This window comes from Cyprinodon tularosa, unplaced genomic scaffold, assembly GCF_016077235.1.
Source record: "Cyprinodon tularosa strain WSP-4 unplaced genomic scaffold, ASM1607723v1 ctg229, whole genome shotgun sequence".
Classification (NCBI taxonomy): domain Eukaryota; kingdom Metazoa; phylum Chordata; class Actinopteri; order Cyprinodontiformes; family Cyprinodontidae; genus Cyprinodon; species Cyprinodon tularosa.
This window is the reverse complement of record NW_024038856.1, coordinates 1,325,810-1,350,686: the sequence shown is the minus strand read 5'-3', so window position 1 is coordinate 1,350,686 and position 24,877 is coordinate 1,325,810. Positions and strand designations below refer to the sequence as shown.

The 24,877-nt window shown below is 40.4% G+C and overlaps 4 protein-coding genes across 8 annotated transcripts in view; 1 reads left to right on the top strand and 3 right to left on the bottom strand.

Moving 5' to 3' along the window:
* klhl3 (kelch-like family member 3) overlaps nt 1-23,761 on the bottom strand; it is a 27,945-nt gene extending 4,184 nt beyond the window's left edge. For 2 of the 5 annotated variants that reach the window (XR_005280946.1, XM_038286710.1), the window contains exons 1-10: nt 16,081-16,221; nt 12,886-13,044; nt 12,697-12,803; nt 12,489-12,610; nt 7,455-7,617; nt 2,146-2,255; nt 1,206-1,322; nt 974-1,123; nt 770-887; nt 359-556 (exon numbers count right to left, since the gene is read on the bottom strand). Coding sequence is in view for 4 of the 5 variants with exons in the window: in XM_038286710.1 (XP_038142638.1) it covers nt 359-556; nt 770-887; nt 974-1,123; nt 1,206-1,322; nt 2,146-2,255; nt 7,455-7,617; nt 12,489-12,610; nt 12,697-12,803; nt 12,886-13,044; nt 16,081-16,130 (1,294 nt within the window). In the remaining variant the exon portion in view is untranslated. Of the gene's footprint in view, nt 1-358; nt 557-769; nt 888-973; nt 1,124-1,205; nt 1,323-2,145; nt 2,256-7,454; nt 7,618-12,488; nt 12,611-12,696; nt 12,804-12,885; nt 13,045-15,921; nt 16,037-16,080; nt 16,222-22,318; nt 22,424-23,726 lie in introns of those variants that run through there. The other 3 variants (XM_038286712.1, XM_038286711.1, XM_038286713.1) reach the window with 3 other exon arrangements.
* On the top strand, nt 4,390-6,734 carry LOC119784591 (E3 SUMO-protein ligase ZBED1-like). Its single transcript, XM_038286716.1, has 3 exons — nt 4,390-4,516; nt 5,253-5,881; nt 5,983-6,734. The coding sequence occupies exons 1-3, from the start codon at nt 4,444-4,446 to the stop codon at nt 6,373-6,375; spliced, it is 1,095 nt and encodes a 364-aa protein (XP_038142644.1). The 5' UTR covers nt 4,390-4,443; the 3' UTR covers nt 6,376-6,734.
* LOC119784593 (heterogeneous nuclear ribonucleoprotein A0-like) lies at nt 19,042-20,310 on the bottom strand. The gene has a single exon (XM_038286718.1). The coding sequence runs from the start codon at nt 20,252-20,254 to the stop codon at nt 19,340-19,342; it is 915 nt and encodes a 304-aa protein (XP_038142646.1). The 5' UTR covers nt 20,255-20,310; the 3' UTR covers nt 19,042-19,339.
* LOC119784592 (heterogeneous nuclear ribonucleoprotein A0-like) lies at nt 22,399-24,877 on the bottom strand. The gene is made up of 2 exons (XM_038286717.1): nt 23,727-24,877; nt 22,399-22,423 (listed from the first exon to the last, which is right to left on the bottom strand). Exon 1 carries the CDS (start codon nt 24,783-24,785, stop codon nt 23,877-23,879), a length of 909 nt encoding a protein of 302 aa, XP_038142645.1. The 5' UTR covers nt 24,786-24,877; the 3' UTR covers nt 22,399-22,423; nt 23,727-23,876.

Below are 24,877 nucleotides of genomic sequence, written 5' to 3'. Positions count from 1 at the left end.
GCAGAAACAACCAGAAATCAGAACTATTCTCTACTTTTAGTGTCCTGGAAACATTCTTACTGGAAGCGGAGCAGTTTTCAGGTAGAGCTTCAATACATTTAGAATTCTCCTTCACATCAGTTCAGGCTGGAAAATACAACATCTGTCTTTTATCATTATAATCCCATAATTAATGATATAGAAACCACCCACCTCCAGAGGAAATCTAAACTTTGTGCTGTTTCATTTATTTGACCCCCTAATGTACATTGCTTTAAAAACGGTTGATCTAATATTGGTGGTTTATTCTAATTTAGGGAGGAAATGAGTTAAAAACATGTCTGGTTCTCAACCTTCAGCGGTTCTGTGTCACATGTACCTATACTTCCATTAAAGCCTCCCACAGCGTACAGCAGGTCTCCCAGAACAGCTGCTCCCAGTGTGCTGCGTCTCTCCTGCATGCTTGCCGCGGCGCTCCACTGGTCCCTCGCTCCGTCGTAAACGTCTACGGTCCGCTCCCGCAGCGAACTGTTGAACCCGCCCACCGCGTACACTCGGCCCGCCATGGAAACCACGCCTGCGGAGACACAACCGGAGGATGATTTGCTAACTTGTCCGGTTTTGGACGCCTGGGACTAAATCATGAACGGAATGGCAGTGCGTCCGATCAGCAGCTAGATGGTTGGAAGTTGGACAGAGTTGGATCTGAATGGATCCAAAGATTCAATGTGAGGAGGTCATATGTGAGCAGAAGGATCAGCAGCAGAAGCTCTGCTGATCCCGTACTGACCTGCCCGGCAGCGTCTGGAAGGCAGATCAGCAACCTGGTACCAGCGATCTTCCTGGAAGTCGTAACACTCCACGCCGCGGATGGCTTTAGGAGCCTGACCCCCCACCACAATCATCACCTGTACAGAACCACGATTCAGCTCTGCAGAACTAATGTGCAAAAAAAAGAAGTTGATCCGTGTTGCCCGGCGGTCTGGTCCTGCACCTTGGGGATGCTGACAGGAGTCCGTGGTCGTGTTCGGTCCGTCTTGATGAGGTGGCGCTGGTCGGCCGGCAGCAGGTGATACTTCATTGCTTCGATGAGAAAGTCTTTGCAGGTGTTGTTGTTCTTTATTAAGGCTTCTTCCTCAACAATCTGAAAACCAGGAACAGATTCCAGGGAAAATGTCACTTTTACATGATAAACCAAGCAAAGATGGAGGATAGGCCTGGCTTACCTTGACGAGGTAATCCCTGGACAGCAGTGGGAGTCTTACGTGCTCCATCAGTTTGGGCATGTACTCCAGACGAGTCGGTTTGTCGTATTTGATCCAAGATATCATCGCCTCAAACACCTGGGGAGAGGGATGAGGGGGGGATTCAGATTCAGAGGACGAACGGAGACTTTGAAATACAGCAGTTAGCATCTCCATCACTCACTTTTCTGCAACAATACAGACGTGGTCTTTCAGAGTATAATGTGATTAACGACCCTGCAGGCAGCGATCAACATGATAAAGGAGCTGAATGTTTGCTTCAGATTGCAGTCCCTCACCAATCTACTCCATTTGCATGAAATCTTCACCTGAAGGAAGGTTAAGTTGCTCCAGCGAAACAGGAGAACCCTCCTGCTGAGAAGTCTGTCTGGATCAGTTCCTGTCCTCCAAACTTCTGATTACTTTGCATCCAAACTGAACTAAACCAGAATCTGCTTTCCTGCTCTTACGTTCAAACAGTTTGTTGTGGAAAAAGGAAAATCAAAGGAAGAATCTGGTAAAAGATGACATCATATCCTGGCCTAATTAAAGCACCAGACAATAGGGCTATATAGAATTCAATATACTGAACTGATTTCAAACTTAACCTTTAAAGCTGGGCATACACTCATTGCACACGGCTACAGCTCAAACTGTACAACAAAACCACAGGGTTTAAAAGTTCACAGCGAACAAAGCATGTTCTTCATGACCTTACGATTCCTGACGGGAGGTGGTCGTGAGAGGCTAATCGCCCCTCCTTACCTCCTGTATACTGCACGACGCTTGAAATATTCTTGCACGACTGGAGAATCAGGCCAAAAAGGGCACACACAAAAAAATCAGTGTATTCCCGGCTTTATACTTCCACACCTTGAATCAGAGAGTGAAACCACAGAGTACTAAACCAGTTGCTCCAAACCTTTTCCTCGGTGGAGACTGTGAGTTGGTCACTGGAGATCAGGCTGGACACCTGCTGTAGAGACAGACCCAGGAACTCCTCGCCCTGCACCACCTCAGAGAAATGCTGCTCTGAGATGCATAAAAACACCAAGTTACAGGCAGCTAGTACAGGTGCTGGTCATAAAATTAGAATATCATGAAAAAGTAGATTGATTTCAGTAATTCCATTTAAAAAGTGAAACTTGTATATTATATTCATACATTACATACAAACTCATATATTTCAGATGTTTATTTTGTTTAATTTTGATGATTACAAATGACAACAAATGAAAATCTCAAATTCATCATATCAGAAAATTAGAATATTACTGAAGACCAATAAAAACAAAGGATTTATAGAAATGTTGGCCAACTGAAAAGTATGAACATGAAAAGTATGAGCATGTACAGCACTCAGTATTTAGTTGGGCCTCCTTTGGCCTGTATTACTGCAGCAATGCGGCGTGGCATGGAGTCGATCAGTCTGTGGCACTGCTCAGGTGTTATGATAGCCCAGGTTGCTCTAATAGTGGCTTTTAGCTCTTCTGAATTGTTGGGTCTGGTGTATTGCATCTTCTTCTTCACAATACCCCATAGATTTTCTATGGGGTTAAGGTCAGGAGAGTTTGCTGGCCAATTAAGAACAGGGATACCATGGTCCTTCAACCAGGTACTGGTAGCTTTGGCACTGTGTGCAGGTGCCAAGTCCTGTTGGAAAATGAAATGTGCATCTCCAAAAAGTTGGTCAGCTGCAGGAAGCATGAAGTGCTCTAAAACTTCCTGGTATGTGGCTGCGTTGACCCTGGACCTCAGAAAACACAATGGACCAACACCAGCAGATGACATGGCACCCCAAACCATCACTGACTGTGGAAACTTTACACTGGACTTCAAGCAACGTGGATGAAGTGCCTCTCTTCTTTTCCTCCAGACTCTGGGACCTTGATTTCCAAAGGAAATGCAAAATTTACTTTCATCAGAGAACATGACTTTGGACCACTCACCAGCAGTCCAGTCCTGTTTCTCTTTAGCCCAGGCAAGACGCTTCTGACGCTGTCTGTGGTTCAAGAGTGGCTTGACACAAGGAATGCGACAGCAGAAACCCATGTCTTTCATACGTCTGTGTGTGGTGGTTCTTGAAGCACTCACTCCAGCTGCAGTCCACTCTTTGTGAATCTCCCCCACATTTTTGAATGGGTTTTGTTTCACAATCCTCTCCAGGGTGCGGTTATCTCTCTTGCTTGTACACTTTTTTCGACCACATCTTTTCCTTCCCTTCGCCTCTCTATTAATGTGCTTGGACACTGAGCTCTGTGAACAGTAGGGCTGAACGATTAATTGCATTTGCAATAATATCGCGATATGATAAAACGCGATTTTCTAACCGCAATGGACGCGATTTGACGGTCACGTGATGGTCACGTGACGGTGACGCGCTAGCCAAACAACACAGAGGGAAAGCTGATGTCGTCTGCGACTAACTTGCTGAACAATGGCGTCAGAATGCACAAACACCGACACAACTGAAGGTCTGGTACCAAAGAGGAGCGGCACGTCATTGGTGTGGAATTTTTTTGGGTTTAAGAAAGAAGACGCTGCGCAAACTCAGGTGTTGTGCCGGACATGCCTTGCTATGGTTGCTACCTCACGAGGTAACACGACGAACCTCTATCAGCATTTGAAAAAACACCACAAGGCTATGTATGATAGCTGCATGGCTAGAATGGCAACTACCAGTGCCTCAGCGTCAGTTAAGCAAAGTACCACCCGACAGGGATCACTGACCGAACTGTTTGAAAGTGTTACTCCCTATGAACATAATGCGAAACGGCACGTTGAAATAACTCGGGCAATTACGGAGTTTATAGCGAAAGACATGATATCCGTCAGTATAGTGACCAAGCCTGGGTTTACGGCTTTGGTACACACGTTGGATAAGCGGTATTCAATGCCCTCGCACACATATTTTAACCAAGTCGCAATACCTGAGCTATACAAAAAATGCAGAGACAGAGTTGCTGCGGAGCTGAAAACAGTGGAGTTTTTTGCAACAACTACAGATTTGTGGTCAAGCCGAACAGCGCAGCCGTACCAGAGTCTAACAGTGCATTATATTGACGAGGACTTAAATCTTAAAGCTCGCTGCCTTCAAGCTTCCTACTTCCCGGACGACCACACAGGGGAAAACATTGCTGCTGGCTTGAAAGAGGGACTGGCTAGCTGGAATTTACCGGAAGAAAATCACATCTGCATAACGACGGACAACGCATCAAACATGGTGTTGGCAGCACAACTAAATGAATGGACCAGACTGCAGTGTTTTGGGCACCGATTACATCTTGCCATCGGTACGTAACATATCTCAGCATGAGAGTGTGTGATTGTGAATGCGCAGAGAGAGAATATCTGTGGGTGTGTGTGTGTGTGTGATTGTGAATGCGCAGAGAGAGAATATCTCTGTGTGGGTGTGTGTGTGTGATTGTGAATGCGCAGAGAGAGAATATCTCTGTGTGGGTGTGTGTGTGTGATTGTGAATGCGCAGAGAGAGAATATCTCTGTGTGGGTGTGTGTGTGTGATTGTGAATGCGCAGAGAGAGAATATCTCTGTGTGGGTGTGTGTGTGTGATTGTGAATGCGCAGAGAGAGGATATCTCTGTGTGGGTGTGTGTGTGTGATTGTGAATGCGCAGAGAGAGAATATCTCTGTGTGGGTGTGTGTGTGTGATTGTGAATGCGCAGAGAGAGAATGTGTGTGTAATGTAAGGGGTTGAGTAAAAGAATGTGAAAGTTAATATCCTTTTTCACTAGAGATGCACCAATCCATTCATTTTATGATCCAGTACCTGTGCTCTGCATATTGGCTGATATTCAATACCAATTTGGAGGTATTGTTGTAATGAATTAACTGTATAACTTGCAAGACTTGATATAGACATTGATAAAAAAAAAAAAAAAGGTAACAAATTACGAGATATAAATGTACTTAATATTATTTATTAAGAAATGAAGTGTAGATTTGCACTGCATTATGCTGCAAATTTTGCAGCATAATAATATAATCTAATAATCTAATTTTATGTTGCAGGACATGCACTTAAAGATGACAGAGTGTCCAGAGCAATAGGGCTGTGCAAGAAGCTGGTGGGGCACTTCTCCCACAGCTGGAAGAAGAAGGCAGCAATGGCTGAAGCTCAAAGGGAACTCAAACTTCCTGAGCACTCCCTCATCACTGAATGCCCTACAAGATGGGGATCCAAAGAAATGATGATTGCCAGGGTGCTAGAGCAGCTCAAAGCCATCACTCAGGTGTTGTCAGGTGACCGATATGCACGCTCCCTGATCCCAACCTGGCAGGATATTGAGGTGTTGGAGTCCATTCACAAGGCACTGCATCCTCTCCAGGAGTTTACGGATGCTCTCTCTGGAGAGGAGTACGTCAGCATCTCTTACTTAAAACCAGTTCTTCACCTTCTGTCCACATCAGTCCTGGCTGAAAACCAAGAGGACACTGACCTGACAAGGTCAATTAAGACCAAGGCCCTGGCTTACCTCACCGATAAGTACAGTGACCCCAGCATCCAGGAGCTTTTGGATGTTGCATCCTTTCTAGACCCAAGGTTCAAAACCAAGTACATCGCTGCAGACAACATTCCCACCATTAAGACCCGACTCAAAACTGAAATTATGCAACCAGCAAGGCGTGCATATAACCAGGTTGGTAATTATCACATTTATGATTCCATAAACACAATATATCTTTCTAGTTATAATTTAACCTCAACACTAATTACTGTATTTTTTTTGTTATCTGACAGGAGAAGAGAAGTCGTACTGAAACCACAACGATGCCTAAAAATGCACAGCCCTCTGTTGAAAAGGGCAAGAAGTCTCTTGGGAGTTTCTTCAAGACTGCTGTGGGCTCTTCTGTTTCTTGCATGCAACCCGAAGATGTTGTTGAGGCAGAGTTAAACAGCTACCTCATGACTCCTACCATCGATGGAGAGGAAGACCCCTTGGCCTGGTGGAAGATGCACAGGATTAACTTTCCACAACTGTGCAACATGGCCCGCAAGTATCTTTGTGTCCCAGCCACAAGTGCTCCTTCAGAGCGTCTTTTCAGTGCTGGAGGGAATATAGTGACTTGCACTCGCTCCTCTTTGAAACCAGCAAAAGTTGACATGCTGATTTTCCTGGCAAAAAATCTGTGAGCTTCTAAAAAAAAATACAGAGACAAATCTTTGTGGCTTACAGTGCCATATGTTTTTTGCACTTTACAATAGTTGTTTGCTGCTCTTACTGAGTGAATATATAATTTATATGATTGTTCAAAACGTTTCTTAGGATTTAAAAAGGTCATACACTAATTTATTTTCTGTTTATTTGAGAGTTTGATTGACCTATTAAAATGTTTACAGGTTGAAAGAAGTAATTCATTCGGTATACTATGCTGCACTTTAGTATGTTTGATGCCACTGACTGGAGATCAGTGATTTATTTCGTTTCTTATTTTGTTTATTTATTTTTAGACTGTCCTGTTAAAATCTGACAATGTTTAAGGAGTGGAGTCTATATGTTTTTATATCGCGTTTCATGAAACATGAGAAGATGTTAATAAGGTAAACGCACACAGATTTGTTTCGTTTATTATTGTAATCTGTGCTTTAAATAAATCTGATTATTATGAAACAGATTTGTTTGTATATGTTTAAAAAGACATGAGAAATTAAACCAGGATAGAAAAATCGCATTAAATCGCAATATCAAAGTAAAAAATCGCAATTAGATTATTTTCCAAAATCGTTCAGCCCTAGTGAACAGCCAGCCTCTTTAGCGATGACCTTTTGTGTCTTGCCCTCCTTGTGCAAGGTGTCGATGGTCGTCTTTTGGACAACTGTCAAGTCAGCAGTCTTCCCCATGATTGTGTAGCCTATAGAACTAGACTGAAAGACCATTTAAAGGCTTTTGCAGGTGGTTTGAGTTAATTAGCTGATTAGAGTGTTGCACCAGGGGCCATCAATTTTGAACCTTTTCACAATATTCTAATTTTCTGATATGATGAATTTGAGATTTTCATTTGTTGTCATTTGTAATCATCAAAATTAAACAAAATAAACATCTGAAATATATGAGTTTGTATGTAATGTATGAATATAATATACAAGTTTCACTTTTTAAATGGAATTACTGAAATCAATCTACTTTTTCATGATATTCTAATTTTATGACCAGCACCTGTAAGCTGAGTGACACATGCACGGTTATTGACTTCATAGATCCTTTTCCTTACCAGCGTACGCATGGGCCTGGCTGAGAAGCTGCGTGCAGGTGTGCAGGTCAGCAAAGGCTCGGATGCCCAGACAGTTGGTGGGATGAAGCTGTGACTGCAGGAACTCACAGCAGACCTGACGAACGTCCATCAGCTGTAGGAGGCTGGCTGCTGGCAGGAGAACCTGGAGGTAAAGCAGAGGTTAGACTGTGGCATCCAGGCTCCATGTCACCTTTGAAGACTAGTTCCAGGACTATAGAAAATACCTTTACTGGTCGTCTGCAGAAGCTTCATTCAGCCAGCATCATTAGCCTGATGCTATTTTGTTAAACATAACCAAACTACCAACTTTTGAAGCTTAAACCAGAGACGGGTTCCCAGTCTGGCTGAAATCTTCTGGTTTTTAGCCTCATTGATGATGCTGCTGATCACTGAGCGCACCGAACCACACCAGGTTTCCCTCAAAATAACAATCTTCAGTGTGGAAACTGTTACTACGTATAAAAATATGTACATCTCTGTACCAGTGCAGTGTTAAAAATGACAACAAAATTTATTTTATTTTTTAGTTTTTTTACTATTCAGAAAAAAACTTTTCGTATTTAAGAGAGCGACAAACATAATGGAAGAGACTCCTGAGTTTAATCACTGATCTATATTTTCAGGGGGAAAAAAATTAGCTGAGGATTTAACTTTAAGGGTGATATTTCAAAGTTTGATAAACTTGCAATGCCTGTAGGGGGGGGGGCTGATAACACCTTTTCTTTTTTGACACAATAATAATATTGCACCTTTAAGAACGGATGATACCGACATTGACCCGATGCAATATCAGCACAAATCATAAATACTTTAAATGCTTAATTTGGAGCTTAAAATATTAGAAAAGGCTTGATCAAGTGATCCTACTCAAACAGAAAACAACAGTGAGCAACAATCGGTATGAGAACAACTGACTCATTCATTATTAACCAATGGGTTACACAGACTTTAGAAAGAAGCGCTACTTTTTTTCAAAAGCATACCAATGTCAAAGATCATAGCTGCAGGGTGATATAAGCTGATATTGGACATAACTTCTCTCAAATACTCTCTTCTGCATCTAATCTTTGTTTATGCACTCAGATTTGCAGCTTCTTCCACAGATGTTTTCTCCTCCTGCTTTCCTGCTTCTCCTTGTGCACTTACCACTTTTATCTGCTTGTGGATGATTTCATCTTTAATATATGGATCTCTGATATATAGCGTTGTTTAACAGACAAACATACTGGAAAAAGAAACTCTAAAATAGAAATAAGAGCAGATTAATATACACTGGAAAGTATTGAAATAAGGATTTTTGAATTTTTGCTCCTGAGAGAAAACAATACATTTTGAGCAGACCTTTAAAACCCTCATTATGGTTAAAACAACATTCTTGAGTCTTAGATCAGTGACATCATCCACAATGATGATGGGTACCTGGTAGCTCTCACATCTGTTGCGTTCACTGGTCAGAAAGATGTCGGCTTTTTGAGTTTTAGCCCGATTCAGTCTGGTTGTGGTCACCGGTCAGTTTCTTAGATATTCTCAAATATTTGACATAAATCCATATTTTATCTCTTTAGAGTTAGTTTGTGGTTTAAGAATAAAACTTTACTTTTGATATAGTTGGAAATATGAATATAGGTTAAAATGAAGAAGCAGTTAGTGAACAAATAGGAAAACAGCTTTGACAAAGCTTTCTATTCAGGCATCGGCAAACATTTCATCAGTGACTCAGGCTCATTAGATCCCGGTCTGACTACCAGTGCTGCGCACATGTCTGCTAATCCGATAACAGCTAATGCCAGGGCTAACTTTGCCTTCGTCCCATTATCATTTGCACAGACTTTGGAAACAGTTGGCGAATCTAAAAACGGATATTATTACATCTATAATCCTACAGGTGTTTACTGTTGCACATCTGCCCTGAAGCTTCACATCCCCTAAAATTAAACTAAGTTGAGTCAATGCAAAAAGTCGAGCTTTTAACGTTTTACTGTTTGGTCCCAGAAAGAAGGAAACTAAACGCATAAAATCACTATGAAAATCCATGTCACACATGAGCACACAGGAGAACAAATAACAGTAAAACACTCTGGTTAAAGAAACCAGATATAAATGACTCATTATGAATGTTAGCAACATTTTAAAAATGCACACAAACATTAACAAGAGCACCAAGCAGAAAACACTGCTTAAACAGTGGAAGGATATCCTCTCTCTCCATCTCTGGCCTTGCGTGCTTCCTGCTCTGATAATAATAGGAAGGAACCCGCCTGCTGCTGGATCAAACTGGGCCTTGAGCACAACAGTCAAGCTTAAGAGTTAAAACCAGCAGGTAAACATGGCCTCATTCACAGCCATTACCTGCTCCTCCATCCTTCAGTCACCTCATCACTTTCACTTATTTGAGTCAAAGTGATGAAACGTTCCTTAGATCCAGATTTATTTGCAGCCTCTCACCATAAAAAAAGACAGATTTAGACATCATATAATAACTGTTTTCCTATTTGTTCACCAACTACTTCTTCATTTTAACCTATATTCATATTTCCAACTATATCAAAAGTAAAGTTTTATTCTTGAACCACAAAATAATCTAAAGAGATAAAATATGGATTCATGTCAAATATTTGAGAATATCTAATAATTGACCGGTGACCACAACCAGACTGAATTGGGCTAAAACTCAAAAAGCCAACATTTTTCTGACCAGTGAACGCAACAGATGTGAGAGCTACCAGGTACCCATCATCATTGTGGATGATGTCACTGATCTAAGACTCAAGAATGTTATTTTAACCACAATGAGGCTTTTAAAGGTCTGATCAAAGACAGCAGACTTGAAAATTGTTACTTTAGAGAACCACTTTTTGCGAGATGCAAAAACATCGAAACGTTGGCAGTGTTTTAAAAACATTACAGATTTCAGGATCGACTGTACATCTTCAGCGGGACACAAAAGAATGCTGTTTTATTAAAGCTAGACTTACCAAACTGCTAATATAAGATACCAAACACTTTGAATTATCAAATATAATGTCTGCTTTTTAAATTATAATTTCTTTCTAACACACAGTGAATTAGGAAAACATTTAATGTTGATCATATGGAAAAATTTTTAAAAACAATCCAAAATTAGAAAATAAAAATCAGCAGGTTTGAAAGGTTGACAAAAAAAAAAACAGAAGGAAAATTATAAAATTTAATATCCTTACATTTTTCTGTTATTTAGAACTAAAAAAAGAAGCACGAATACTTTATCGTCAGTATTATTTATCAAAATGATTTTATCCAGTAAATACTAAACATTCAGCTGATAAAAAAAAAAAAACAGGAGGCAGCATTTAATACCAGCTTGATTTGGGTCATTCTGACACAGACTGAAAGCGCTGAACAAAACAAATATCCAAGCAAAGGAAAGAGGTCAGGGAAGTAGTTTCTGGCTTCCTGCTCAACATCCAGGAAGTCCTGACTAACCCAGAGGTATTTCAGACTTAATTACACAAACTGTAAATAAGAACCCAAAAATCTAAAAACAGATTGAGGTTTTGGGATTTCTGGTTGTCTAGAGATCCTTCTTAAATCTAAACCAAACATTTGGAAAGAAAATTAGAAAACACTAAAGAGGCTATAAATTCCCCTCTTTGGCTGATTGCTGGGTACATTTTTCCACAAATCCAAAAGGGTGGCCCATCCTAAACCTGCTAACTGCATCTGGGTTGATGAAAAAATGTCTTCAAACTTCAAACAAAGTTGAACATTTACTGACGTTTGACAACTGAGGCTGGATGTGGACAAACAGAGAGTTACACACGAATTAAGACAGCATCTGACTTTGATGGGTTTTATTTCAGATTCCAGCATTCAGCCATGTTTAGAGATGAAAGAGAAATATCCTCCAGTCAAAGTCTTCTGTCCATTCCTCCAAACTCAAGTTATCTATGTCAGCTGTAGGCGGGTTTAAACTGGAATAAACTCCCTCTCCTCAAGGCTCCATCCCAACAGTGATCATTTCAGGTGGGACAAAGTAATGTGTCGCTATCCTAACTCAACAGAAAGAAGGGCTAACGTGCCTACTTAGCATGGCACATAGCAACGATTAACGTTTGCTGTGATCAATATTTCACTCAAGAGGAAACCATTATGGTTAGTCTTCTTTGATTTGTTAAAAATGCGAAAAATATATATTTTTTCTGTGTGTGTAGAGAATCCCTGACTGCAGCCTGTGCATGCTAGCTTAGAATGGCATCAGTTTTAAAATAAAAAACTGCTTATAACGGCAAAATCTCAGCGATATAAACATTTATTCTGAACAAAATTAACAACACAAACAGTTTATGATTTTAATTGTATGGGGTAAGATGATTGTCAATAAAAATGCATGTGTAGATGTCTGCATTTTTTATTGTATGTCAATAGAGGTGAAGAAATTTAAGTTATGAATTTGCTCCTTGTTGTGAACTCATACATACATGACATCAGATGTTTACAACTTACAACTTTAAAACGATACCAGTACAAATTTATGAGAAAGAATCACAAATCTGTACTAATTATTTGTAGTCGTATTTAAATTTTTTCCTTTTCACTTGATAATGTGTCCTTTTTACTAAAACATTGGTGAATTAAACGTATATATTTATGATGTCACATTAATGTATGAGCTGACAACAAGGAACAAAACAGATTTTACTTTTCTTCATTACTCCAAATGATAATTTCAGGCATCTAAGCAAGCATTTTTATTGAATATTATCTTACCCCATATTATTTGTTTGCTATAGTAAAGGAAAATGTTCTTTGTAAAAAGAAAAACCTGAAAGAAAAAATATTTTTTTTTATATATAGACTGAATCAATAATAGTTTGCAGCAGCCATGATGAAAACAGAGGGCTGTAAATATTCATCCTAGAGGATTATTAGATAAAATTAGGCTTTTTACTGCTCATCTCTATTTAAAAACAGACCTGAAAAGTAACGCAAACTGCATGAGGACAATAGGTGGCAAACATTTTCTCTCCTACTCACCTGGACATTATCCTCTGTAACCTCTATCTCAGCTGTGTAAATATAGTCCACCAGTTTCCTCAGAGTCTGGCCGTCCACCTCCCTGATCTCCACCTGGTGGGCTTTGCTCTCGCTCATGTCACCTACAGACAGACATGTAATCACCTTCAGCCGCACAGCAGAGTTACAAACCAGATTCCCGTGCACACACAAAGCTTAAATCCAATACCTGTGAACATGGCACAGAAGTAAGGGCTACAGGATGCCAGGACCACCCGGTGGGCTGGAACTTCAACGCTACCCGCCACCAGCTGTACGTCACACAGCATCTTTTTACTGACGGACAGGCAGCAGCGTAGAAACAGGTTATTAGTTTGTCATTACTTACGACAACATATATGCTCCAAACCGTATCTACCTCCTCAGATCGTTCATCAGCTGGAAGGCTTTCCTCATGTGTGTCTGGTTGAACGTGTGAATCCCTCCGTTCACCGTGTCCTCCTCTGAATCCGTGGGGCAGTTTGGACGTGGCGAGGCCGGTGGGGCCACCAGACTGGTAAGACATGAGAGGCAGTGTCTGGATCAGTGGAGAGATAGATGGGGACGAACCAATAAGTTAGACATAGGTAGGATTATCTCAAAATCAACTTAAAATTAGTGTGGCTTGATAACTAAAAAGGCGACGCAATTAACTCTTAGAATCGAAGTGTTTTGTTCACTAATGGAGGAGAGTTGGCCTAGTGGTTGGAGCAGTGCGCTTGTGCTCTGAGAAGGTTGCAAGTACCCGGTTGGATCCCCACAGCCTGCACTCTGGGTTCCTGAGCAAAACCCTTAACCCCACACTGCAACCCCGGCGCCACACAATGGCAGCCCACTGCTCCCCACGGGGATGGGTCAAAATGCAGAGAGTTAATTTCCCCATTACCAGACAATAAAGGGATTTACGTTACATAACTTTTATTATTAAGTTAAGATGGCCCCTTACAGGAAAGTTTCAGCCATGTTGGCATTTCCTCTGCACCACAAAAACTAACACTATTTGGTCCTTAGATGTTAACGGTTATCCGGCAGAGGTCAAGAAATGTTTCCACAATCAAAACAAGATGTTCTACTTTTAATGTGGTTGAAGTTCACCACTGTCATTTTGATGTTTATATGCTAGATTAGCACCGTCCTGTTTGTTATAACATCAGCTAATGCTCAAATAGAAAGATACAGAATAGAGACGTTTAAACAACACAGACTAGGTCTCCAGAAAAGACTAATCAAAAAGCAACTTTCAGATTACTGGTCAGCCCTTATTTATGTCTATATGATATATTTCCTTGTATAAAAAGTAAAGTAGCTATTTGTACCGAGAACAGACACATCAGAATAAACAGGATCAAACTTTACGTTCGTTAATTATTTACAGTAGAATAACTAAACCTCCTAGCATAGCACGCCATATTTTATTGTTCAGTTGTAACAAGTACTGTAACTGTACTACTGAATGATGCTGAAGGTGATGACTGTACTTCTGAAGAAAACTCAGATCATCCAGTGTTGAAACACTGCCTGTGTAAAAAAATAATTATAATAAAAACAAAAGAAAACAATTTTTCCAATTTTTAATCTAAAACTTATTCTTATAGATCAATTCATTTCACTATGTTTTCTTTTATTTCCACCGTCCTTCCAGTTGCTATTATTTACCATTAAGTTATAACTTTGCAGCTAAATCTTAATATAATACTAGTATCAATAAGCTGTAAAACTTACGAGTCATGTAATTAATAAATGAATTTAAAATGTGTTAAATAAAATTTTAGATTAAATCATAAACACAGATTCTAGATCGTGGGAATCATAATTAAAATCATTCTTGAACTTTAAAATCGATGTCTATCCTTATTCCCAACAGACATTAGTCAGAGTAGCCTTATCTGCAACCCTGGGATAAAAACCATAAAGGAAAAACCCTGAGCTTATCAACGATGTGTCTTCTGTCAAAAACCTGCTCAGATCCACCACAGCTTATGACATCCTAGATCTAAGTCTGCAATGGCTCTCTGCAGAAAGATTATCAAAATTCATCTAACATTTCATTTACCCTCTGGTTTAACGAGGTACTAATCTGTCATTATTCTATCCAGCACATTGTGTGACCTTCATTATTTTTGGCACTACCAGCTCTAATGTAGTGACACTCTATTCAGCAGATAAAATTGTTTATTTGTACTCTAAACAATAAGCTGAACCATTCCTATGAAAAAAAAAACGATTATCAAATATTCAATTAGTTAATGAATTGAATAATCGTTACCTGAAGTTAATGGACTAAAATGTGACATCACAGCATCTTAGCATATTTTGCTATATGATTATCAATCTATTAATCAAATCTAGTCAAACTTTAATCAGTTAGAGTATTAATTCCAAATCTTGCCAATAAAAGTGTTAACTATTGCCACTTATAGCAAAATGGCCAACAAATGTCTTTAGTGATATTTTGGGGGAGGGGTGACCTAGTAGTTTATTAAAATAATGGTAATTTTTTTTGTATAATTTTAATTTATATATATATATAGGCACAGATTTTGGGATGTAGACACATTTTCGATGCATCTTTTGAGTTTTAATGACTGCTTTTACACACATAAGTGATTAAAAAAAAATAAAAAAATCAGATGTCAGTTTACCATCAAGTGTATTTTATAATTACAGTTTAGCCAATGATCCTGCCAACATAGATGTTAATGTGACTCTTTGGGGAATATAAACAAATTAGGGGGAAAATCCAAAAAGAAAACGTGTTTTCTATTTACCCAGATTTCATAACATCATTGAAAATTGAAGATATGAAAATTAACATAGCCAGTATATATTACACATCAAAACATGCCTGTGTGTCCACATCTACATGCAACAGATCTACACATAATCCGTTTAGATTCTGTTGATCATTCTATGTGGATATTGGCCTCATTGTTGGGATATATTTAGACTTATAAAGTGAAGGATGAAGCTGTTGCAGAATCGTTTGCTTTTGAACCTCCAGGCAGAGTTGAGCAGTGAGAGCAGATTGTAATGTGGGTGTGTGGAGTTTCTGATCATGTTATTGGCTCTAAAGTGATAAAGATGCTGGAATTAAAACCAAAGGCTGTCAACCAGTGGTCAGTGGATGTCAGCCATTAAGTAAAAAAAACAAAAACTTTAAAATGTGTGCCACTAACACTCCTCTGTTAGCAGCAACAGGATGGCTAGCTCCTAGCATCGCTGTTTATTAACTTGTAAGCCAACAGGAGCTTTTAGCAGCTGTTACCTTCAATAAACCATCACCGCAGCTTTAATCTGGATCTATTTTATGATTGAGACAGCTCAGTTTAAGTGATATTTGCCGAGTATCAGTGTGGTAACTTTGCTTTGAATTTGACTGCATCGCACCAACTGTCAGCAATGCTAGCAAACTAACCGAAGCTAAGAAGCTAGCTTAGAGTTCCTGTAGCGGGAGGAGGTGTCGGGAGCACGGCTTGGATTTGTGGGTCATGTGGACTAAAATGTTCTCCGGCAGATGTAGAATCAGCGTGAATGGCAGCTTTGCTTAATAATCCTCAGCGCTGAGCCGACTCACCCTAACGACACACCGTCCATCCTCCCGGAGTCAGAGCGCACAGCAGGCATGAGAGCGCTGCCCGAGCATCCAGCGCAGCTCGTCTATTAGCGAGAGGGGTCACTCTGGCAACACAGCTGTTGCTTTTCAGGCAGAGCTTGTATGTTCGCAAGACGAGTCACTCAACCTGAACATTAATGGTCTTGCTTAACACTTCGCATTTAGAAGTATTTATTTATTTGTTGAATATATATATTTTTTAGCAATTATTGATGGAAAATAAGCTATTCAAAATGTTTTCTAGAAATAAATTAAAATTAATCATACAACAGAGAAATTGAAAATAACATATAACAACTCCTGAATAACATAATAAAGGTCTTTTAAAACGATCTATATCTGGTATCCCTTCGAAAGTTTTTTGTTTTATAAACTATAAATGGGACCTTGACCCAATGTGAAACTTTTGTGTGGATAATGAAACTCTGGTTGATCTCTTTTGTGGCTTTTTTTTTTATACAGAAATGCAGTTTTTTTGTTTTATTTTTTGTTTTGTTTTTCATGAATACCCAGGTGTGCTTAAATAACAAAATATTTTGTTTGGTACAGTGAAAAAAATAAACTGCTTATTATTGAAATGTTGCATTTTAAATCTGTTTAGATTTTATGGCAAATACAAAACTCTCTCAGAGTTGGGTCCTAACTAGTTATTTTTACTCATTGATAGCTTGAGTAACGTTTTTGGGGGGGAAATAAATATATTTGCAAGTAATTTTACTGCATTACAGCTTTTATTTAGTATCTAAATATAAAATATTGCTACTCTTACCTCTGTGAACATTTTGGGTGTTCAACCTGTTGCAAATAGCTTTACTGAAGCATCTTTTAAGCCAAAAATGTACCAGAAACAAGCAGCTTATGTGTGTTACTGTGAACTATATTTCAATTCTGCTGTGGCGAGTCAATACTTTCTCCTGTTCTAAATTATATCACCTACTCAGAGTATTAATTTTATACGGGCAAAGTGTTTCTTTTGTTTTAATTAGTATAGCTGTATTATTAGGAGGTTTTAAAAGTATGTACATTCTTTATTAAGGATTAAACTCCATTAATAAAAAAGTGCACATTCTACATTTTTCTCAAGTACAAAATACATAAAGTTCTGCCTATAACAATATGGAAAAAAAAAAAAATATGCACAGAAAATGGGTAATTTTCCTCTTTTGCTCATTGTGTTGGTAGAAAACTGACTTATTCTATTTTAGTACTTAGTTACGGAACACCTCTTATTATTTATATTTTTAGTCTTTAAAATATCAGAAAATGTACAAAGCTTTTTAACTTTGTTGTGTCTTACAGCATGTATCAGAAATTCTCATCTCTTGTTATAATCTTTTCCTTGCTGGGTAACTTGATGGTTACTTTTTACTTTTACTGGGGGGTGTTGAAGTAGTGCTATTCTAGCGTGAGTACAACTCAACACTATTTAAATGGTCACAAGAGAAGAGCCATCAATATGATGCTACTAACTTCTATCATATGAAAATAGTTTGGTTAAATTCAAGTTCAGGCCTGCAGACGAGCCAAGCTATAGATGTCCTGAAAAACCTGCTGCCATTTGGTTATAATTTAGTGTTAACATATAGTGATTACTATTTATGGGTTTTATTTTATTTTTTATTGTCCTGTAATTTCTTGATCTTTTTTTTCCTTTTCACTGTCTCATTTTCTGCTGGTTTAGCTTCCCTATTTGACCTATTTTATATTTTGTAGTCATTAAATAATGGAGCTTTTGACAATTCTCACATTTCAAAATATACACGTTTACTTCATGATATTGTATTGATTGCACAACTGTGATGTAAAATAATGATCTATGAATGGGGAAATTTTTATAGTGTAATCTGTACTGACTTTGCATTTGGCATATTTTGTTAACTCAACCCCAGACTGGTTAAATGGCTTTTTTCCATCCATTTTTATTCATTTATTTTACTTCAGAGTCGCATCTTTTTCAAATTTAGGAGGAGGGGGGGGGGACCCCCCAAAGAATCAAAAATATAGATATTTCGATCTTGGCAAACAAGTTACATCACTAACCGTCTGGTTCTTGATCAAATTTCTGGCCAAAACTTTAAAATCAGAATCATATATTCTAATTGGATTTTGTAATATATGAAGCACCCGACTAGAATTTCATTTTTCTCAAAAAGTTTCAGGTCCAAGGTCTATAAACCCTGAACTGCAATCCAATAAGAGCAACTAATTGGATTTTGGGTTTAAATGTGAAGCTCCCATTGCTGTGGTCCAGCTCTGTATGACTCACTTTTTCCGTTATTAGCTCAAATTAAAACGTATGCAATTTTCTTGTTCATGGGAAGTTAATCCCAGTGCCAGGGAACCCACGTTTCTCTTAAAAGCACAATTTGGTTAGTAGAAACATCTCATCCTGCAGGAAGCCTTCTATTCAAAACCAGCTTGTCAGGAAAAGCCTGCATTCCAGGTTTTTGTACCAAACCACTTTCTCATGTTCTTACTAGACTTCAACCTCAAATCTCAGTTAAGTTGAAGTAGCCATTATTGGCAGGTAACACCATCTGTATGTAACCTGTGTAATGCCATTAGAATAAAAGAAAACCCATCTACCGCCCCCTAGTGGCGCATAAGGTTTTACCTTACAAATAACATCCTTTAATAAAAAAGACAGAAATATGATTCAAGTCATTAAAAACTTTTAATAATAAAAGCAGAATACAACATAGGGGCGAAATGAACACATACACAACAGTATCGATTCTTAAAAAAACAAAAAGAAAGCCTTAAACGGACGGTAAATTTCTTTTTAGGCGAACAGTCCGTGACACATCCACATGTTAAGTGGAACACATGTTAAGATCCAGGAGGCTCGCATAGAGCCTCGTGGCTGCCCAACACCAGCCCCATAAAACCCTGAGTTTATCATGCAAAAGAGTCAAAAACGACTTTTTTTGCAAGACAAACCCCTATATTCTATGAGAAGCAGGATATCACAGAGCTCACTTTTTACACATGGTTCAATAATACACGACAAAATATATTCACAAATCGTGGGTTGTTAGAGTCCAGAATGAGTGGAACAAAAAGGGACAGATGGGATCCGCGTGGAGGAGGCGGCTTTCATTCATCCAGGCTGGGTGATGGGCTCAGCTCATTACCCAGCCCCCCCACACCGAAGATGATGGTGCTGTAAATGTAAAGTTCGTTTCTAATGTCCCCATGAACATCTTGGCTTTCAAACGCCCTAATAGCCTCCTCCAAATCCACCGCCTCTCACGGCGCCTCCTCCCCCACCTCCTCTGTAGGGAGCCCCGCTACGGTAGGAGTAGTTGCCCCCCTTCATCGCGCCGTAGCCAGACTGCTGCTGTCCGTAGCCCTCCCCAAAGTCTCCGTTGCTGTATCCTCCCCCCACCTGGGTTTCGTACTCGTTGTATCCCCCGTAACCCCCGTAGCCACCGCTGCTATCGTTGTTGTAGCCGCCGCCATAGCCGTAGCCACTTCCGTAATTCCCGCCGTAACCTCCGCCATAGCCGCCGCCATATCCTCCTCCGTATCCACCTCCTCTCCCGCCGCCGAAGTTCTGCATTCCTCTCCCTCGGCCTCTTCCTCCGCGCCCTCCGGTGGTGATCTCCTGCTTGCTGAGGGCCTTCTTCACCTCCACCTTGTTCCCGTTAATGGTGTGATATTTGGTCAGCGCTGCTTTGGTGGCGGAGTCGGTGTCAGTGAAGTAGACGAAGCCGAAGCCCCTCTTCCTGCCGGTCTGCTTGTCGGAGATGATCTCGGATTTCTCCACTGCGCCAAACTGAGAGAAGTATTCGGTCAGGTTCTCAGCCTCGATGTGGTCCTTCACTCCGCCGACGAAGATTTTCTTCACGTTGGCGAGGATGTCGGGGTTGTTGGCGTCCTCTCGGGCTATGGCCCTCTTCAGCTCCACGTTGTTGCCTTCGACGACATGTGGCTTAGCCGCCATTGCAGCGTCGGCCTCCCCCGGTGCGGAGTAGGTTATGAAGCCGAAGCAGCGGGACCTTCCGAGCTGCTGGTTCATAACCACGACACAGTCCGTCAGAGAGCCGTACTGTTCGAAATAGGCTCGGAGACCATCGCTGTTGGTCTCCACGTTCAGCCCTCCAACAAAAAGCTTGCACAGTTTGTCCGTCATGTTGGGTTTCGTCTGGAGGATGGGAAATGGAGACTTTCCCTGTCCTTCTTCAATGAACAACGTGTGGGCATGGCGTTTGACGTCACGGCATGTGATTGGTCGGCCTCCGTTTTTTAAAAAACGTCGCCTCCCACACCGCTTTGATGCCTTTCTGTTCCGTTGATTTTAGCACACAAAAAAAGAAAAAAATCACAATCTTCCGTGGATATTTTGTTTGATCGTCCCTTTTTTAAGAAATATAACCTCAAAAAAGGTTTAACAGCATTTTAACCTTAACGGTATAGATAAAATACTCATTAAGCCAAATTTCTTCCCTGACCTTGAAGGCAACAAACCAGGCTACTTCATTTAGGAAAAAAACAGTTCCACTGTATGATCATAGCATTGAAGGGAAATACTGATTATAGTTTGTACGAAATCTGGGTCAGAGTGTACAGTGCTCATAACATCAAAGACATCTTTAGGTGACAGTAAAGAAGGCAGCTGATTTGATTTATCCTAAACTTTTTTTTGTAGGATAAATGATTAAGGTAGGGCCACACTTTTTTCCTAGATTTTTCTTCTTGGAAGCCAGATAAAATCAGATGGACACAAGATAAGCATCACCATTATGTTTCCCTCCATTTTCTCTATTGTTAAACTAATGTTTAAAGTGGACAAATGTTCCTTGATTTACCAATTGAACAAACTCCTAAATCTGTTTGAAAACATACTTCCCTCTGAAACCATTTAGTAGATAAAAACATCTCAAAAGGCAACCTTTAACTTTTAGAGATGAGAAAGTCTGCATCCATAAATCTGGACTTTGGTCTGGAATGTTGTTCACTTGGGTTAACATTGAATACATTTCCCTCCATTTTACTCTGCCCCAGTTAAACGAATGTCTAAATCCACCAGTCTTATACTTTCCCCGTAATATTACATTTAAAAATATATATTTCCAGTCCAATTATCTGGCAGCTTTATAAATTGTATTACAATAAAACTGGTTTAGTCAGTCTATACTAATCCACATAGCAGTATGCTGCAGGATAAGGTTCATGGTGCACAAGCAGTAACTAGAAAGGGTTGTCATAGAAAGACAATGATTAAAGGGCTCGTGACTGAGTTTGCTGTAGCACCAAGCCAACATATGACCATTTTGAAATATACTATCTTAATGTCAGGGCTTCACAATTTTTTGTTAATTTTAAATATCTATGTAGCCATTTTCTACAGCACCAATGTGTGCAGTTCCATGCACCATTCTTTGACAGATTTAATCTGTGGCCCTTCCTCCCTTTATCACAAGATTGAAAACCCATGGCCCGGTAACCCTGTAATGTTTTAGACTTCTATAGGTGATTGTTACAGAAAAACATCCCTCATATTTTGTTTATATAGCTGGATGAATTTTAGAAGATATTCCTGTCTCCATGCTTTAGTGTAGGCAGTTCTAAAACTACCAACACTGCAATCAGTAATTAAATTGTTGCAGTAAAATCAGCATTCAAAGCTTTTCTACTGGGTTCCCTCTTCAGTAAGGATTTAAGGATCTTTGGAAACATTAACATGCAGTTTTATCTCAACTGCTCATTAACAAACCCATTATTACCCATTTACCTATGACTCAAAATCATACTCCACAAGAGCATTTACCTCCAGACTCAAAGGGTATTGTAGAAAAGTAACAAGTCTTTTTTGTATATCAAAAAATAAATATTTATTAGGCATTTGTTAAGAAAACAGAAAAAAAAAATCAGCCAACAGTACAGAAGCTCCTCATCCTCTGGGATGCACGAAAAAAAACCTACAAGAGAACAATAAAATAAACACCTCTTAAAGTCAGTAACAGTAATTTAACCACTCATTTGTCATCAAGCTGCTGCAGTAGATATTCCTGTTGGCTTCTATGTTTTTACACAGAAGAACCTATGGTTTTAATTAAAAACTGCATGTTTAAGAACTCGGGGTTCACTGCTTTTTAATTGATTTGCAACAAATTTGGAAACAAACTAAATTATAGATTAATCCTGTGTTTCCAGCAGACTGTTAGAAAACAAGCAACCAACATTGATCATTCACCTGGAGGAAAAGAAGGTTCCAGTCCTCCTTGGCTCCCTGTCAGCATGGAGACACACCCCATCGCTTCCAGGGCGAAGCCCCCTCAGTCCAGGTTACAGGGGCAACCTGGAGGAGATTGGAGGGGAAAGAAATAACAGTGAGAAACTGAACCAGAGAAGATCATCCTTCACTCGCTCCACCGACTAGTGAATCCGTGGAACAAACTCCCCCTCCACCCACTTTAGACCAATCAAGCAACAATAATCCCCATTTTACTTAAGTTAGCTACTCATAAACAGACTAGTGGTCTGATAAGATTAAACAATGGTACACTTGTGCACCATCTTAAATATGTTCCATACATTTTTGACCAACACAGAGTGAAGACAGGTTGAATTACATACCTAGTTGGCTGGATGTGGATATCCTAAAGAGATATTTCAGACTCCTATCACAATCGACCCCAGGTAATCAACAGGGTCCTGACGTAGCCTACAAACAAACTGCTACGGCTATTATGGCTGGGATAGCCTACAGGAATACGAGTAAGAACACCTACATGTAGGAATAATCAAAGATAATTATCAGAGCCCTCAGGTCCACATATAGATTATTTCAGTAAAAGAGTAAATAAGTCAAGTAAAAGGCAAGGTCTCACCCTACAAAGCCTACATGCATTGGCTGTGGGTAGACTGCAACCATTTCACCCACCTGAGTAAAGGAATAAACTGTGGAAACGATGTCATGTAACTAAAGAGCAAGGAGATGATCTCATAAACCTGTGAATAAACTTGAAGCCTGGTTAAAGAAGTAAGATAACTAAGCTAAGTGGTATAACGTTTTATTTAAAATGAACATACATGAGCATACCAAAAATGTTCCAACAATAAGGTTTTGTTCTCCAACACATGAAAGTATACAATATACAATAGATATTGCTACAGGTAATGGGAAAAATGAACAATATTTAGACTGAAACTATCAATATGCTTGGAGGGATTTAAAGTACAGAGTAAGAGGAAAGGGAGGAGTCCTGTTTTTTTTTTTTTTTTGGTGCATTTGGATGGTCCAGAAAATTATACAAACTGATGGTAAGAACAAAAAAAGTACATGCTTTCTCATCTTTGTTGAAAAGAAAATACACTAATTTTCCCACTAAATTTATAACAAAATCGAATCCAACTGTTTAAAATGCAAGATATTAAAATAAGAACTGGTCAAGAAAGAAATAATCCTACATCACTTTTCAAACACAACAACTGAACGCAAATTAAAAAAAATAATCCAACTCTAAAGACAACCTCACACTGATGGCGTGGGTACAATAAAAAAAGGGATCACTGTTATAAAGTGTAATTCTTGGATTGTGTGTCCTAGGTGAACAGCAATAGAAGCACTGTTCGGGTGTTCTGGGAAGTGACCTTCCTACCTGTTAGGGGTTCAGGTGGGGGAGGGGTGTCTCTGCGGCTCTGCCACGGATGGGATTCACGACAGACGGCCCCATTCATGACAGAGTTTTGCGACCAAATGGCGGGGAGAAACGTTTCGCTGGAGGCGTGAGTGGGGAGGGTGTTCTCTTTTAGTAGCCGCCGCCACCACCGTAGCCCCCCCTGGGATATCCTCCACCACCTCCGCCTCTGGTGTAGGGAGCAGCGCTCCTTTGGCCTCCGAAGGGCGGCCCTTTCATGGGGCCGTAGCCAGATGACTGCTGGCCGTAGCCGCTGCCAAAGTCGCTGTAGCCGTTGCCACCACCGTAGCCGCTTCCCTGGTCGCCATAACCACCTCCGTACGGTCCACCGTACCCTCCGTAGCCGCCACAGTTGTAGCCGCCACCGCCGCCATTTCCGTAGTTGTAGCTTCCGCCATAATCCCTGCCTCCGAAGCCATCTTGATTCCCTCTCATGCCTCTGCCGGGCCTTCCTCTCGGCGCCATTGTGTTTCTGTTCGCCGCCTGCATCTCTTGTTTCGTCAGGGCTTTCTTCACCTCGACTTTGTGTCCATTAACTGTGTGGAACTTCACCACCACCGCCTTGTCGGCGGAGTCGTGGTCGGTGAAGTACACGAAACCGAAGCCTCTTTTCTTCCCCGTCTCTTTTTCGGAGATGACTTCAGACTTCTCCACCTGGCCGTACTGCGAGAAGTAGTCGGTCAAGTGCTCTTCTTCGATGTCGTCTTTCAGCCCACCGATAAAGATTTTCTTTACTTTAGCCAGAGCTTCGGGTTTGTTTGCATCTTCCCTGGCCACCGCACGCTTCACCTCCACCGCGTTGCCGTCTACGGTGTGCGGCCTGGCAGCCATGGCGGCGTCGGCCTCCTCCGGCGTGGAGTAGGTAACAAAGCCGAAGCAGCGGGAGCGCTGCAGCTGCTTGTTCACGACGACCACGCAGTCGGTGAGCGAGCCGTACTGCTCGAAATGCTTGCGCAGGCCATCGTCATCGGTGTCTACGTTTAGCCCGCCGACGAACAGTTTACAGAGCTGGTCGTTCATTTTGGAAAAATGGGAGAAAAAATGGCGATCAGAAAAAACGGTCTGCGTGTGTCCAACAACGGGTTGATCACAAGATGGCGGAGGAGAAGAAC